The following is a 17,721-nucleotide window of genomic DNA, read 5'->3' on the forward strand; positions in this document are numbered from 1 at the left end:
CTCATACCGTGACATCCCTATGCCTAAATAACATTCCAGACTGACGGATTCACACAAACACCAAGCAAAACGTTAGGTTATAACTATAACCAAGTTCTGTTAATTAGGGGTGACGCTTGGCATCACTCTGCACTATCTCGCGTACGTGCACGCGCACTGAATAAATTCCACAAATGTACCTTTAATACCCGTATTAGTCTGACCACACCCCTCATCAGCTTACCTTCATAAGCAGGTGTGTGGTCACCTGCTCTCCTCCTTCCCAAGCTTTCACCACAAGGTGAGGTCAAGGGCTGCAGCGGCCGTCGGATGCCAAGCGTCACTCCTAATTAACAGAACTTGGTTATAGTTATAACCTAACGTTCTGTCTCATTAGGGGCTCTGCTTGGCATCACTCTGCACAAAGGGAGGCCAAGCGGAGCCACTGGCCGACAAATACACCCCGCTGAAGGCCCCCCACAACCAACAGAACAGGGAGGGCCGAGCCCCCCCGACCCCCCCCTAATGGAGGGCACCCTCCCTATTAGAGGTTTACCGAGAGGGCGACGGACCCGACCGCGCGAAGAGGCACTCAAGCAACTCAACGCACAGGGCAGCGTTTCTGTTAGCCGGTAATTACCGGTATTTGACCGGCAAAATCTGTTGAAGTCCGACATATTTAATCTCTCCGGTCATAATGTCCGGTGAAAATAATTCCCTCTAAACACAATTAGATTATTTGAATTGTATTAAAATAGGATAAAATTAAATAGCCTATGCGATGAACGAAACAATCATTACATTTGTCGTTGCTTCACCAAGCAGCCGGTCTAATAATGACATCCTGCAGTGTTGTCAGCGCGAGCTGGCTGCTGATATTGCGAGAAGCATGGCTTGGCAGGGTGCAGTACTCCAATTCAGCCATTGGCAATTCAGCTGTTGGGTGGGGGCGCTGCTGCTCTGCTCTGCCTGCTCCATGCTTCACGTAAATATATCAGCAGCCAGCTCGCGCTGACACAGGATGTCATTATTAGACCGGCTGCTTGGTGAAGCAACGACAAATGTAATGATTGTTTCGTTCATCGCATAGGCTATTTAATTTTATCCTATTTTAATACAATTCAAATAATCAAATTGTGCTTAGAGGGAATTATTTTCACCGGACATTATGAGCAGCACCAAGTCGTTGGGAGGTGGAGATATACATCACGGCGCAAACCCACGATAATGTTGCCGTCTCTCTCTGCCAAATTTCTCAGTTCTTCGCTTGATATAATTAATACAAATGTCCAATATAACGTAATTCGTTAGCTCATAAAAATGTGATTATAACAGACTGCTGTTTATTAAGGTCGGGCAGACTGCCCACCGAGTCGACACCTCAAGTCGGCAGCAGCACAAAGTCTCGAGGGACTTATTTTATTTGGAATATATTAATGATTGTATATACGCAAAAGTAGCCTAGTTTTAAGTTAAAATATTATAAATGCCTTGATGATGTCATTCTTTATATAGGCCTATCAATTGTTTTTAAGCTCAATAAACTCTGACCGGAATTTATCCCATTTGTCCGGTAGATTGAAATCTATCGGACACTCAGACCTGCAAAAAAAAATTCTAACGGAAACCCTGGCACAGGGTGAGCAGACCGTGGCTTGACCCCACGACTACACCCACGCACAACCCGCATGCCACCCGGGAACGAACGTAGGGAACAACCTCGTTACTGCCCCCAGAATCACGGGATCAAGGGCAAACCCAACCCCGTGGCAAGGCCGTAGCAGCGGAGCGCGAAGGAAGACCCAGACCCACCAAAAGGACTGGACTCCCTGGAATGGGGGCCCGGAGAAGTCCACGATGCCAGCATCAAGACCCCACCAGGTGGGCACTTAGTGACCCCGCCCCCCACATCGCCAGCGTATTCGGACAAAGGCCCCTCAGCCGAGCGGGCCCTGTCCTCCCCAACAGTACACCGCCTGGCACACTGGCCCTGCAACAGGCAGACAGCATGGCCGTAACACACAAGAGTTAACCAACGGAAGCAGGCAGTGCACCGGGAAAAAAGACCAGGCAACAGGCTGTCAACCCAAGCCTGGAGACTGCGGACGAGACAGGCGCCAGAAAGGACAGCTGAACACAGCCGCCCCGGCGGAAGGGGCGTATGCTGGCGTTGTCGCATAACCAAGCCTCCACAGAGAAGGCTGACACGATCGGCAGACGTCATGAACGTGCAGGGGCACCCTCAACCGGTGAACCCGGGAGTTGACACTGCAGCAACACACCAGAGAACCAACCACCCAGGCATTACCCTATGCAATGGCTGGTCCCATAACCCCTCGGGAAAGAAACCCCAAAACACACCTGCGGCACTGCCGCAGCCCGCGTTCCGGTTTCCAACAGGGTTATCCCGGGCCTACGGGTCAACGAAACATTACCCGGACCGGGCCCGGTGATACGGGGAGCACAGGGTCCCCCGAGGAGGCTAAAACCACCCCAACAGGCCCCTCTTCGCCAAGCGCAAGAGAGGAGCGTAAAAAATGGAAGACCAGCCCCAGCACCCCGCACTCGGTATTCCCAGGAGGTCACCCAACCAAGTACCAACCAAGACCAACCTGCACAGCGGCCGAGATCCGACAAGATCGGGCGCGTATAGGTTGGCACGGCCGTAAGCCATTACGACAGTGCAGAATACAACGTACCCAACAAGGGTTCCATAACGCTCAACCCTGTGACACCCGGACCGACCTAGCATTTTTTCCCCCTGAAAAAAACCCAAGTCCCTCAGGGTACCAGAACAGCAGATCTGCATCCCCGGCGGACAACGAGTGTAACTGATCTGGACCAGCGCGACCAGAACCAGTCCCGTGCCCTAACCACGCCGACCTGCCAACCCCAGGAGAAGGGGCAGATAAGCGTGTTGATCCTAAAACATAAAAAGAAGGCGCCACCCAGACGTTTCGGTACGAACCGCGCCCGGCGGCCCACCCCCAGGGCGTGAGACCCTTCCCCATATGTTCAGACCCATTCCGTTATCATCCCCTGACATGAACGGGAACCCATCGACAACCACACAGGGTGTCGGAAGAGGAAAAACCCCCATCCCAATTGCTTCATAAAAACGCTGTTTTAACCCCAAGCAATCAAGGCGCGCCAGTCAGCTAATGTCCAACAGAACATCCTGAGCTAGCACTATGTGTGCGTTTTGAGACATACCCACATCAACAATAGGCTGTTTAGACCACCTTATTGAATCCCCAAGACGCCCAGGGGAACGACAAGAGGGGCGAGATGCAATCAACTCCATGAATGAATGAATGAAAAAACTTTACCCAACAGATTGCAGAAAGGGTACAACCCAGTACGGCAATACACACAATTGGTTAAGGGGAGGCAGACCTGAGAAAGACGTTAGTCTTGTTTCCATCAGGGACCCTCATTTCCAATCCATATAGACACATCCAACTCTTTATAATAATAAAGAAAAAGCATCACCCGTATGACCCAACTGCACAACTGGGAGTAAAAAAACCCGTTTTCACATGATTTTAATCCAGTCACTCTTTTTAATCAGAGTCAGGGGAGGAAATTAGGCCACTTTACTGGCCAAATGCTAGTATTTTTTACGTTTGGCTGGTAAAAAAAATCGGATACCCGCCAGTTGGCTGGTAAGCCAAAAAGTTAGTTTCCTCCCCTGCTGGCGAGTATACAAAAAAATAAAACATTCTGCAATCACTGCACTGGCAAACGGTGCGCGTCTTCTGAGTGTTCGCTTTAGTTGACAGTAGGCCTGCCACGATAACAAATTTTGCTGGGCGATTAATTGCCCCCGAAAATATCGCGATAAGCGATATTATTGCGACCGGTTAGAGAATTTTTTTTTGAGAAATTTATTTCCCAAAACTTTTATTTTGAAGCCCACCGCTCCGTCTTTTCCGGTGTTTAGACTTTTATTTTGAAGCCCACCGACCGGACCGGAAGTATTGTTGTTATTATCCTAGCTTGCTGATGCTGCTGGTGGACTGGGGCCAGCTAACGTTAGCTTGCTGATGCTACTACTACTTCGACATGCTGCTAGTGGACTGGGGCCAGCTAACGTTAGCTTGCTGATGCTACTACTACTTCGACATGCTGCTAGTGGACTGGAGCCAGCTAATGTTAGCTTGCTGATGCTGCTGGTAGATCGACATGCTGCTAGTGGACTGGGGCCAGCTAACGTTAGCTTGCTGATGCTACTAGTAGATCGACATGAGCTAATGATAAAACAAATGTTGAGATTGTTGGTGAACAACTAACTTTAAGTTAGTTTTAACGTTAGCTACTAACGTTAAAACGCTAACGTTACACTACAAATAACGCTACTTGGTTAAAAGGAGCAACACTATTGAGAAATGTAGTTAAGCTATGTGGTGTTGCCCCACGGAGATCCTGTGCTGTGCTCTCTGCTCTGTAGTAAAGCCAGCGGCCCGCCTCCCAACACGGACAGTGACTGACAAGGGGCACTGGTTCCGCCTCATTAAAACAAACGCGCAAATAGCAATTAATCGCGCCCGTCAAAATCATTGCATTAATTTTAATTATCGCGGCAATTAATCGATTTATTGCTTATCGCGGCAGGCCTAGTTGACAGTGCCACGAGAGCACTGCACAAGACCACCCGCGGACATATAATGTTTAATAAACGTTTGCGCAGTACTGGCCAACCCGCGGACATATAATAATAAAAGTCCCGCGGTACTAGGCTAGCCATCAGGAGCACTCGCAAACAGATAACGTTAAACACAGCAGAAGATGGAAAACAGACAGACTGACCAACGGGGAACTGCATCCAACCCTAGTACAACAACCCTCGAGTATAAGTTACTAAGGACACATTTAAATCACAGAGGTGTAATGTTAGTCTACTGGAACTGTATACAGTGGTTAGCTTCTAGTTAGCGTTTTAGCTATAGCTGCTTGCTAGCTGGACTACGACGTAAGGTTAGACATTTTATTTCATGCTCAAAAGCCCCTGGCTTGCACATCGCAGTCACGAAAGGGGCTAGCTCAACCAGTGCACTGTGCACAACAGCACACCAACCCAACTGACGTTACCACAACACTTGACGGTACTTCACAGCACTGTCGTAAGACCACCGTGCTGTCTTAAAGGCACAGTGTGCCTACCCAGATGCATACACAACATTGACGCGGCTTGACATACAAAGAAGTAATTATCACAATTAGCGATTTTTTTTGTCTGGTAAAAAATCTGTTTGGCTGGTAAAAAAAATCAGATACTCGCCAGTTGGCTGGTAAGCCAAAAAGTTAGTTTCCTCCCCTGATCAGAGTGTAAGACCAGACCCTCCCAGAAACACCTTCCCACATGAGTTCATAGTCATGAAAAAGATATGCCAACTGTGAGTCACGTGACCAACCGACTCAAGTTTACACATAAATCGGGCGCAGCAGAACTGTGAGCCCTACGCCCTAACTCGACACCTTTAAGACACCTCAACTCATGGAAGGCGTCGCCATAGCAACACCGCTACAACGGGCGGGGAAACCTGCCGGCTCCTGTCTTGTAATAGGAGTCGGTAGAATAACCCCCCCCCCCCCCCCCCCGCCAAGACGTCCCACCGGCTCGGCCCTGACTGGCTCAGCAGAAGAGATCAAAAATCCAATCAAGTGGGAAAAGGAGGGGTTTATTCGACACCCCCTCCAAAAAACACACCCTTCATACCCTACACACAGAAAAACAACCGTAGCCATCTTGAAAACCTCCGGTAGAATGCAATGCATAGCATAAGCTAATACAATGCCCGCTACCCACAAAAATGTGAACAGGATTTTACAACAAAACACAAGTCGCCTGTGTGTGAATCCTACACCCGTTGACTATGTCGTACATAGTAAAAAACTCTGATCGAGAGTAAACGGCTAGGCCGTGAAATGTGTGTGTACGAGTATTACTGCAACTAAACAACACAGCATTGTGAGACACATATACTTAGTTCAAGCAATGGAATAACACCAGTTTCTACCTGCATGTGGAGCATCAAGCTAATAGAACCTATTACTGAGTGTACGTTGCAGACCTTGCTTAACCTCGTAACACAACACGACTCATCACACAACGTAAAAGGGCAGATTCATATATACACAACCCCACCATATGAATTGTTGAAGAAACACACAGTTTGTTCGGCCAAAACACAGTCCCCCTTATATCGGGGAACTATAAAGTGTTCTAAGGCACAAAATCATAGAGGGGCCGGGGAGGGTGTAGAGGAGAGGGGACACAGAGGGGAAAAGTCACTCAACGGCGTCTGCCACCTCGCGCCGCTCGAGTCTTGCCACCCCGAGGAGCCCCGGAGGGACGGTAGGTTACTGTCTGCTGGACACGACGTTCCCTACCGTCTCCTCCGGTCGTGGATGGGCCGGCGGTGGCAGAAGCGCCGTTTCGTCCCCTGGCCCTCTTGGCAGGGCCAGCAGCGGCGGCGGAGGCAGTGGTAGCGGCGACGGAGACAGCTCGACGTCGCGGAAGCCTTCTGACTCCACCGGCAAGGACGGGAGGCGGAAAATGGGGTTGGAGAATGGACCTCTCCTCTGCCATCTCTCTGCATGTTGAGGTCATCAACCGCAGGGCCTTCCCGAATAGGCCAGCGTCGGAGAGGGCGGCCGTCAGAAGAGGAGCTCTCTTCTTCTCTGGCACACGGGCCTGCTCCAGCCAAAGATGACGCTGGCCCAGGGTGGCCAGGGGGCGCACTTTCCCCATGGCTATGGCCAGCACCTGGGAAAGGTGCAGGACAGCTCCCGCAGCCTGGGTGATCTGATCGCATTTCACCTCGTTCAGATCCGTGCCGCCCGTCATTATCCCCGATACAAATCTAGCCAGGTGGGCGATGTTAGACGCCGCAGCCAGCGATTGTGTACCAGCGATGAATGACTGGTCACCCCAATAAGCCAATCGCCTAGCCGATTTCCCCTGGAGGACCGGCTTGCATAGGGGTTCCCACACCATATCCGGACAGAGGAGCGCGGCCATCGGACTGTCAAGCCGAGGCACGCCCTCCCCCATACCTTTGACTAACCCCGACACCCGCGTAACTGGTACGTAGGCGGGAGTTAGTCCCATGATGTTGGACACCGCCTGACCCCGACGAACATAGGCCCCCATCGATGGGAAAAATGGGTAGACAACGTCCACCCCTCTCACTGGGGGACGCTGCCAGGGATGACCTATGAGGTCATCAGGGACAGGTGCAGGCAATGGCAGCGGCACGGCGTTTGCGGCGGCGGCTACCGCCATGAGTTCGGGAAACAAAGCCCGCAGTTCCCCCTGCGGACCCTCCTCCACCGACCCCGCATCCCTCACATGCAGCAGGCTGCGACTGGGCAAGGAGCCACAGTCTGATGTGGCCGACAATAGGGCATCCTGCTGATGAGGCCAAGGTGGTTCCTCGACATCCTCGAACAGGGAGCCCCATGGAGCCATTTCCCCCCCCTCTGGGGTCTCCCGAGGAGGGATACTCTCCTCCACGGGGCCATCATACAAAAACCCGTCCGCCTCTTCCATGAAGTCCTCAGTTTCCATTGGAAATCCAGAGCCGGACGCATCTTCGCTGGTCTCCAGCAGTTCCCCAAACCCAGGCCGTTCGCGTCTGCACGCTACCATCTTGCGACGTGAACGTGCAGACGCGAAAAGTTTGCGTCGCAAATCCTCTGGCTCCAAGACAACCCCCTGTTCACCAACGGGCGATTCCCCGGAACCAGAGTCGAGATCAGGCCATCGCCGGAGCGACGGCACCGACTCCTCGGCTCTTCGGTGAGGCAAACTATCCACCGGCTGCCTCCTGGGCTGGGTCGGCAACCACGAAAGTGGCAACAGCCCAGCACCAAGGCGCACGACGGAGGCGGGAATGGAGAACCGCTGGTGAAGAGTAGGTCTAGCGGGTCTACTCTCCGCGGAATACATTATGACCCAACTTTTTCCTTTACAACAGATGTGAGAGAAGAAAAAATTAAGCACAATGTAAACTCGTCACAACTCTTTTCAACTAACAACACGTCAAGTGGGGTACTACCAGGCACTTCCTTGTGGTGAAAGCGAGAAGGAGGAGAGCAGGTGACCACACACCTGCTTATGAAGGTAAGCTGATGAGGGGTGTGGTCAGACTAATACGGGTATTAAAGGTACATTTGTGGAATTTATTCAGTGCGCGTGCTCGTACGCGAGATAGTGCAGAGTGATGCCAAGCAGAGCCCCTAATGAGACAGAACCCACATTCCATAATATGTCCACTTTAATGAAGATTCTGTTGAGACAAATTAGTACACAGTTGGCCAAAGTGCCTCTCCCACTCTGGACACTGGTCAGTGCAGTTGCCTTTCAACAGATGGTGGCATTTGCACTTATTTTATGAAAAAGCACATAGGGGCGACATAATCTTTATCTTTATTTTAATGAAGATTTGTCACCGGAAACCACTGCCAGTCCAATGAATTGCATACTGTGTATGTGGAATGGCCACTGAGAAAATCCTCCAGGTTCTATGTCAGTCACATTTATCATCTTTACTCATTTATTTCCCCAGCTTTGTCAGAGTTGTTCTGAATTCTCAAATATTGACTAGACACTAGACCATAAGAATAACAATTCTTAAATTGAGTAAGGTACTATTTCCCATTTTCTTTATGAAACCAAACAGCCATAGATATGATACAAGGAGGATGTGATTGAGCCAATGTGCCTCAGGCCTAGACTAGGAGTAAACCAAATTGACAGGACGTCTTGATTCCAGAGAGTGATGTGTGATTTGCCTAGATTTGAAACAGTGTGGCCTGTCATTCAGAGGACACGTTCGTTGACCAATCAAATTGACTAAAATCTGAATAATTTATATTGCAAAGTAGGTTCACGTACAGACATTTGGCTTGGTGCTTTATTTTTTTTATGTAAACAAGTGGAAATATATACAAACATATGATAGAGGTATTGTGTAAATGGAGTGGGGGTGAATACTAGTCAAAAATTTAATCAGAAATGTCAGTGATGTACAGAATATACGGTAGTAGGAGCATAATAAATAGAATACAGAGTATTTGCAGGGCTGGAGAGAATATATTAGCTGTACAGAGTTTATACAGTCTTTGTAAGAGCCTCAACTATTGTTAATCCAGTATATATGAGGTAGAGAGAGTTGTAATTGTAGGGTACCGACGTACCGTACTAGGGTGTGAGAGCTGGTGTGTGTGGTGGACAGACAGGGTTTTTTAGTTCAGTTAATTCAGTGTTTCCCCTAGCATTTTTTTCAGGGGGGGTGGCAGGCCCCCCAAAACTACTAGTGTTGTCGCGGGGCGCGCGTGTCACGGATACGTGGTGTCAACAGTGTCGTCATAGTGCAGTAAAGTTTAAATATCAACATTATCTGGCCATCCTCAGTAAATATCAAACTTTCCAAAGACCAGAGTTGGGACGTGCGCACATACACACACACAGAAAGGGAGATCTATCCAGTTCATATATCAACTTATATCAACTATCTAGTTAGTTTTTATATAATTTAGCTAGCTCGCCAACGTTACTGTGATTAACACTTTGAATGCCCAGCAGGGGGTGCTCATATAGTGCTTGAATGCCCACATCCACTCCAATGTTTCAAGTTTCAAGTTTCTTTAATACGTTAACGTTGATATCGCCTAATCTATGTTTTAAATTATGGCTATGTGTCTAATCTGCCCGTCACATTATCAAAGACCTATTTCCAGTCAACATTGTCGAAGCAGATTGTTTTTTTATCGGTTCATTTCCGTTTCATAGCATTTAGAAAACCCCTCGTTTTCACGGAGAAAAAAGAGGATTCCATGATAATCGCCCCGTACTGTAATATTCTAGAATCGCCCCGTACTGTAATATTCTAGAACGTTGTCATTTGTCGGCCTATTTATGAATCGTTTTCAAATAAACGCTAGATTATCGATAGTATATGTGTGCGTGCGCTGAAAATCTATTCTCTCAGTTCCTGATTGCTCTTAGAGTCAAACAGCCATATCACATAAAAGCTTATATCTCCGTGAAAACGGGTCTGATTATCCTAAGACTGGTAACATAGATTCTAGGGATGCACCGATATGAAAATTGGCCACCGATACCGATACCGGTTGTTCAACTAACACAATCGGCCGATACCGATACTTGTGGCAAAAAATAAGTATTTGTAATTATTTTTTAATATTTTTTTGTCATTTTTTTTAATGAAACTACTGTATATTTGTATGTACAGTGTATGTTTGTATTTGTAGGCCTCTTTACTTACTTAAAAAAAGGAAACATCAAGAAATATGTTTATGGTATTAATTCCACCATGCCATGTAGCACTATCCCTCTCCCAGTATCGTCTGGCGGCCTGCAGATGGATACTATTCTCTCAACCAGCGCTCTCAACCAATGCAATAGAACCATTTTGATTGACAGTCGATTCGGCCAATTACGCTAGCTAGCTAGGGATGGGTACCGAATTCGGTACTTTTGAGGTACCGAACCGAAACACGTCGGTACTACCGAGTATCGAATCAAGTGAGAAACCGGAAAAAAAATAATTTTTTTTTTTTTCTTTTTATTAATTTTTTTTTTTTAATTTTTTTTTTTTCATGTCAACGTTCACACGCACAATATATGCTTACCTAGGATTTGACTTGATTCAACAACAAAGCAGTCGGAGCAATGACAAGCCAAAAACTGTCGAAATTGTAGTTATTTGAAGTTTGGATTTTTTTTAGACTGAGGTAGGTAAATTAAATTTCTTGAGACTAAAGTACCGAAAAAAGGTACCGTTGGGTACCGGTATCGATTCACAGGTACCGGTATCGGTTCAAATGTGAAAGGTACCCATCCCTACCGCTAGCACCCACCTCCTGCTGTTCTTACAATCGGCAAGCGTTTATTCATTTTCTACTTCCGGGCATGCCGCCATTGATCTGCTTGCGAGAACCACAACAAGCTAATACGTTAGCTGCCCGCCGACCAGCGCTCCACAAGATGACCAAACGAGACACAATGATTTTACTGCAACAAATGTTATAATAAAACAAAGCCTTTCTATACATTTGTCTGGTTGAAAACTTTATTAACAGATTGCAGAATGGGTAGTTTGGTACGGAATGAGCAACGGAATGGAACTGAGCTATGAACGGAGTAATGCCTTGCTTACTTGCTATCTTCGGGTAAATAATATGCTGATGTTATTGAACGTGTAACACTAACTATATAACGTTAATGCCACAAAACGAATGTTTGTGTCATTTTAACAGCAGATACTTTCTTAAATGCCATCTTCCCGAGAGAGGGGTGTTGACGGGGAGCTGTGATGGATTCGCTTGGTTGCGTTATTAATAGCATTGAACAGCTAACCGAAAGCTAGCGTTAACTAACGTTAAAGGTTTAGCCATAACGTTACCTTGGCTAAAGTTGGGGCTATTCATAATCTAGCAATAATGGCTGCAGACCTGCAAGCAAAGTACAGCATGTTGGCAAAGGAGTATTCCAACGTAAATCACATTTTCACCAGTAACGTTAGTCTTTCCATCTGCCGGTAGCCCATGCTAGCTAACCTAGCTCACATTAGCGTCGTCACTGAACCACCTCACGTACACAATTAATGACATGTTGCGGACAGCCATATCGGTGACAATGTTTCGCTTTTAGTGCCAAGAGTCTGAGGCGGAGTCTCAAAAGAGAATGTTGAATATTTATTGTGCAAAAATCACAACAGAGCATCCCAAAGCTTAGGTATCGGAATCGGATCGGAAAGGAAAAAATGGTATCGGAACATCTCGTCTGGTATTTAAAAAGCCTATTTGGATTGAGCTAGGGCTGGGCGATATGGCAAAAAATCATATCGCGATAACGATATGATAAAATTGATAATGTTATCATATTTCTCTATCGATATTTATCGTTATATCGCCCAGCCCTAGATTGAGCTCTCAACCCTTGTACACACGGTACACACACCCCAGAATGCCACCGATGCAACAATGGACCTATCTCTTTTCGAGACCCTCCAATCACAACCGTCGCTTCCCTCGGCTTGGACAAACGTCCGACAGTTGTGATTGGAGGATCCGTTTTGAGAGAGAGCGTGGAAAATCAATCGAGAGGGGTGTCTAAAAATATGTTTTTTTGTGGGGAATCCAAATATGGGATTTTTTGGATAGGATAACTCTAATTTACATAATTTTAGATTTCAAAATGGTAGATTATACCATTTGTAACCCCTTGGCCATAGTCCAAGCAAGACATTGAAACCTGGCAAAGTTCAAGAAGTCAGGAGATGGAGATTTAGCACTTAGATTTTTGTGAGCATTACAAATAGAATTTATTATTGTTAGTATTATTATTGATCTTTGGAGTTGTATCCAGTTACCGGTATATGCAGTTCACTTGTTAATCAATTGATGGCTTTGTCATTATAAAGATTTCCCATATCTTTAAAAATCTTCTAAAGGGATTTGAATGGGTACATTTGGCAATTTAGAAATACAAAATGATGTAGGTTAGAGTTATCCTATCCCCAAAATGAACTCATATTTGAATTCCCCATTAACTCATTCAGCGCCTAGAGGTCGCTGTTTACCGTGTGGTAAGAAGTCCAGCACTCTGTTCAATGGGGATAATGCCGGTGTTTGCGAGTGCTAAAACTATATTAAATATTATAGCTATGGATCTAATAAACACGTCGATTGTCAGTGAGTTTCTTCCGGTCAACATGCAAAAACCAGATCCATACAGACATTTCCGTTTTATACCGTGGTGAATATGAGTATAGTTTTAGAGTGATCCTATCGAATCCCTTCAATGCATTTCCTTAGAAATCGTGCCATTTGTCGCTTGATTTATGAATCATTCTGAAATAAACGCTAGATTATCTGTATGTTTCATCATGCTCCGTGCTTTGGTCGGCGCCAACGGCACGCACACACACACACACACAGACAAGTTGTGATCGTTACGAAAAAACATTAACCCAAGATTGGTAACATAGAGTCCTTACCTCACATCTGATGTACTGCAAAAAGAATAATCCAATTCCTGATCGCCATTCCAAATATTGATTGCAGTTGTCTGTCCAACGTTTATCGACCAAAACACATGAATCCACGGTGCTCCCAGTGTCCCCAATCTAGGGCTGGGCGATTAATCGATTAATTCGAATGAATGATTTAGGACGATTTTGAAAAAATTAAATCGATAAAAATTATTATTATTATTATTTTTTTAGTCACCTTTTATTTTACAAAAAGTGATGTTTGGTGAAAGTTAGATTTGCACTTTATTAATCTCAATAGGGCAATTCATTCTTGTTTGATGATCAAGAGGCACCTTTATTTGTTTTAAGTGAAGTTTGGTGAAAAAGCAAGTTATTGCACTATTAATCCCACCTGCTAGACTAGAATAGGCTGTCATTAGCCTACTATGTAGCCTAAGCTACTGATTATAAATGCACAACACTGTGTGATATTACACTTACTGTAGACTTCTGTATATTTGTACTTATTCCTTTTACTGTATATCTAATTCTATCTTATCATTCTCACAACACAACACCCCCTCTAATGGAACATTCCAGGGTGGATGTGCGTTGCGTCACTCCGTGGCCAATCTGCGCATGTGCATGGGGAATCGATGCTTAAAAACGGTCTTTTTCGCTGCCAATTTAGTTCTGATCGATTTAGGAATGTCTTGCGCCGTGTTCAGGAGATTCAGGTGCGTACAAGTCTATTCGATCATGTCTCTACTCTAGCACCCCCACAGCCGTATCTGCAATCACTTAATGTCAAGGCTCTCATCCACATTCATTCATTTGCCCCCCCCCCCCCCCCCCCCCCCCCGCAATCTCCTCCCCGATTTCAATGTAACGCGGAAGTGTAGTGGTCTATTGGCCACTGAGCAACGGGTTAAGTGCCTTGCTCAAGGGCACTTCAGCGGTTGGTGTTCCTGCCGGTCCCGGGGATCGAACCGGCAACCTTCCGGTCACAAACCTGCTTCTCTAACCTTTAGGCTAGGGCTGGGCGATATGACCAAAAACGGTATCGCGATAAAATTATAAAATTATTTTCATATAATTCGATATCGATAATTATCGTCGATATAATGTCTGTCAAATTTAATTAACTTCTTATGCTGCTGCGAATGTCTCGAGTCGAGTTGATGTCGTCATCAGTCCGCGCACGTTAGCAGTTAGCCGACAAGCGGAGTATCTCATGACAATGTGATAAATATGACACTAAAATACTCTCTTCCGCCACAATATATTGAAACGACGTCCACTGTATACCCCACACTACTATAAACGTGGCCTCAGAATTCACGCCACACACATACTCGGCACGTAAATATATAAAACAGCGCCGTGCAAGCTAGTTATCCTAGCCAGCCTGTTGTTTCTAAGCGAATGTCTCGAGTCGAGTTGATGTCGTCATCAGTCCGCGCACGTTAGCAGTTAGCCGACAAGCGGAGTATCTCATGACAATGTAATAAATATGACACTAAAATACTCTCTTCCGCCACAATATATTGAAACGACGCTCCACTGTATACCCCACACTACTATAAACGTGGCCTCAGAATTCACGCCACACACATACTCGGCACGTAAATATATAAAACAGCGCCGTGCAAGCTAATTAGCCTAGCAAGCCTTGTTGTTGAGTGAGTCCTACCTCTGGGTCTCCTTCCGGGTCTCCTTCGCTCTCGGCCATCTCCTTCACTGATTGGTTGTTAGTGCGTGTGCTCATATCCAAGCTTGGAAAATCGATATCTAAACTTTCACGTTTCATGTTTATTTCGAGGAAATAATTTATCGCGATAGTTATCGTTATCGTTTTATCGCCCAGCCCTACTTTAGGCCACCGCTGCCCCACGGACTGAACTGAATTGAGTGACCTGACTGGTTTATGGGAGTTTAACACACATGCTGGACTGAAAATGAATTGTTTGTTTTATGAAATGTTTGCTTATGATTTGAATTGAATCCAATACATGGACATTTTGATTTGGAATTGAGCATGACTCTTGAGTGGTTTTTGAATTTATGAAAAGGTAATTGATTGTTACATTTTAGCAAACTAACCTATGATTTAGCTTGCTCAGTAGTCTAGGCCTACTATTAATTAAATTATTTGTCTACCTTTATGTGGTACAGTCTTATGCCGGAGCTATAGGCATAATTAACCAATTAAAAAGGTAATTTGATTTTCATTTGGCAGGGTTTGGCCCTGTCTGGCACCCAACGGGGAAAATATTATAGGCACTATAAGTAGACACCGCTACATAAAACAAGCTGCTCTGCCTGAGTGACTGGTGGAAGAAGGAGAAATAGAGATTGGACTGATTGAGTCAAGCCATGTCACATAGTTCAAGTTTGAAATGCTTCTTTCTGTTTTGCTCCTGAGAGTGTACTAGATACTGTACTGTTCTGTACTGGTAATATTATTTATTTGTGTTAACTTCTGAATAAAACAATTTATTAAACACAAGTACATCTTATTGAACATTATTTTGATATTTCATTACCAATTATCATAGCAAAACAGCTTTTTCAAACAGTCTGTAATGCATTTTGGAAACGGGAGATGGGCTCATGGTGTAATGGGCAACCTGGCCTGAGAAACGTAAGGAGGAAAGAAAGAGTAAGGACTTACTTCTGGTCATTATTTGGGTAGAACACACATATTCTGAATTGCATATGCAGATTTTTTTTGAGCCATTTTAATCTAGATTAATCTAGATTAAATCCAGGATTGCAGATAGATTAATCTAGATTAAAAAAAATTATCTATGCCCACCTCTAGTTATAACGTTAGTCATGCCCGAGAAGGAAAACCTGGACCAGACTTCTTAGATCAGCGTACAGCCCAAGCGAGAGGGATTCCAATGATGTGCAATACCGGCCGTTAGGCGGTGGTATTGGCCTTTTCCCAATGATGACATCAGGCTGGATGGATGAAAAATGAATGGATATAGCGAATAAAAGAAATAACGATTAAAACCCGACTTTTCTCGTGATTGGCACTCAACCACCGGCGAGATAACCAGACTTTTTTCGTCATTGTCGCAGAATGAGTTAAACACATAATTTAGACACCTTCCAAAGTTCCATGATAGGATTTCCTTCAGATTCATTCTGGCACCCGTGTATGGCCAAGGGGTTACAAATGGTAAAATCTGCCATTTTGAAATCCAAAATGATGTAGGTTAGAGTTATCCTATCTGAAAAATAAGCCCATATTTTGATTCCCCACAAAAAATACACATATTTTAGACACCCCTCATGATAGGATTTCCTTTATATTCATATTTGCAAAGCAAAAAATCCACCTAATCCATTTATTTGTGTTTTTTCTCTCTCTCACTCTCTCACTCACTCAGTGACACGAAGTCGTGGAAGTGGTGCCATCATGGCGAGCGAGGTGTGCAGCCACGTCAAGGTGGTCGTGCGAGTGAGGCCGACGGGCGACAACGAGAAGGGCGAGGGCTTCCGGAAGGTGGTGCAGGTCGTCGACAACCACATGCTCATCTTCGACCCCAAGGAGGAGGTCGTCTCGTCGTCGTTCGGGGGGCAGAGGGTGCGGAACAGGAACATAAACAGGAGGCCCAATAAAGACGTCACGTTTGTCTTCGACAATGTGTTCGGAGAGGACTCCACTCAGGTGGACCTCTTTGAGAACACCACTAAAGGGGTGCTGGACGGAGTCCTGAATGGATTCAACTGCGCAGGTAAATAGTGGTGGGGGAAAATATTGATACAGTATAGTATTGCGATACTTTGCTGGGCGAGTATCGATACAAGGACGCCAAGTATCGATAATTTATCATGCATTTTATTTTTTTAATTCTTTTTTTGGGAGTTGCATTGTTCATTTCAATACCTGTAATAGTACAGTAGTCCACACACGCACACGTGTGCATTCAGTTAAGTTGGAATATAACTGTAATACAAACAGTTCAGTTTGTCAGGTACATGCAACACAGATTACAGTGTTGACATCTGTCTGCTTGAGAAAATCCCATTTGCTGCAATAAAAATGATTGAAGTGAGATGAACACACTGAAAACTAAGTAATAATAATAATATAATAATAATAACAACTTTATTTGTATGGCACCTTTCATACAAGAATTGCAGTTCAAAGTGCTTCACAACACAGCAAAAAAAAATAAAAGACAGACATAAAATGAACAAAATAAATGGAAGTCAAGGCTGGACATTAGAACTCCAGACCACAGTTCTTCACATTAGGATCCGACATCCCAACAGGCCTCCCTGTTCGCGGCTCGATCGTCGCACATAATATAGACAATTTAAAAATAGACAGTAACAAAAGAGCGGCGCAATAAAACAGTTAGTAAAATGGAATAGAATAGTGCCGTTCTGAATGACTGTTTAAACAGTTTAAAACATGACCGTCTTTCCTGTCCAGACGGGAGCCGATTTTGGGTGTATCCGCCAAAGTATTTGATCGCACGTTTTGGCCACACGGAACCGCGTCCTGGGAGCTTGAATACCGGTACGCTATTTTCTGAAAACGGGTCCCAGAGTGAACAAATCTGAAGATGCCACCCTTGCGTTCCCGTCTTTACAAGCCAGTACGCATCTTTCCTGAACCGATGACGCAATAGCCCACCTCTCCCTTAACGGCTCTACATGCTACAGCAACTGCAACACAACATCAGCACGACTTCAACGCAACATGGTTGCAGAT

General features: G+C 45.5%; 1 protein-coding gene across 1 annotated transcript in view; it reads left to right on the forward strand.

The window, feature by feature from the left end:
• kif18a (kinesin family member 18A) overlaps positions 1–17,721 on the forward strand; it is a 162,416-nt gene that overhangs the window by 3,282 nt on the left and 141,413 nt on the right. Inside the window, exon 2 of the mRNA XM_084308238.1 lies at positions 16,388–16,735. Coding sequence (XP_084164364.1) covers positions 16,417–16,735 — 319 coding nt within the window. The 5' untranslated portion in view covers positions 16,388–16,416. The remainder of the gene's footprint in view (positions 1–16,387; positions 16,736–17,721) is intronic.

The sequence above is a fragment of the Notolepis coatsorum genome (assembly GCF_963971535.1).
Source record: "Notolepis coatsorum genome assembly, chromosome: 2".
NCBI lineage: Eukaryota > Metazoa > Chordata > Actinopteri > Aulopiformes > Paralepididae > Notolepis > Notolepis coatsorum.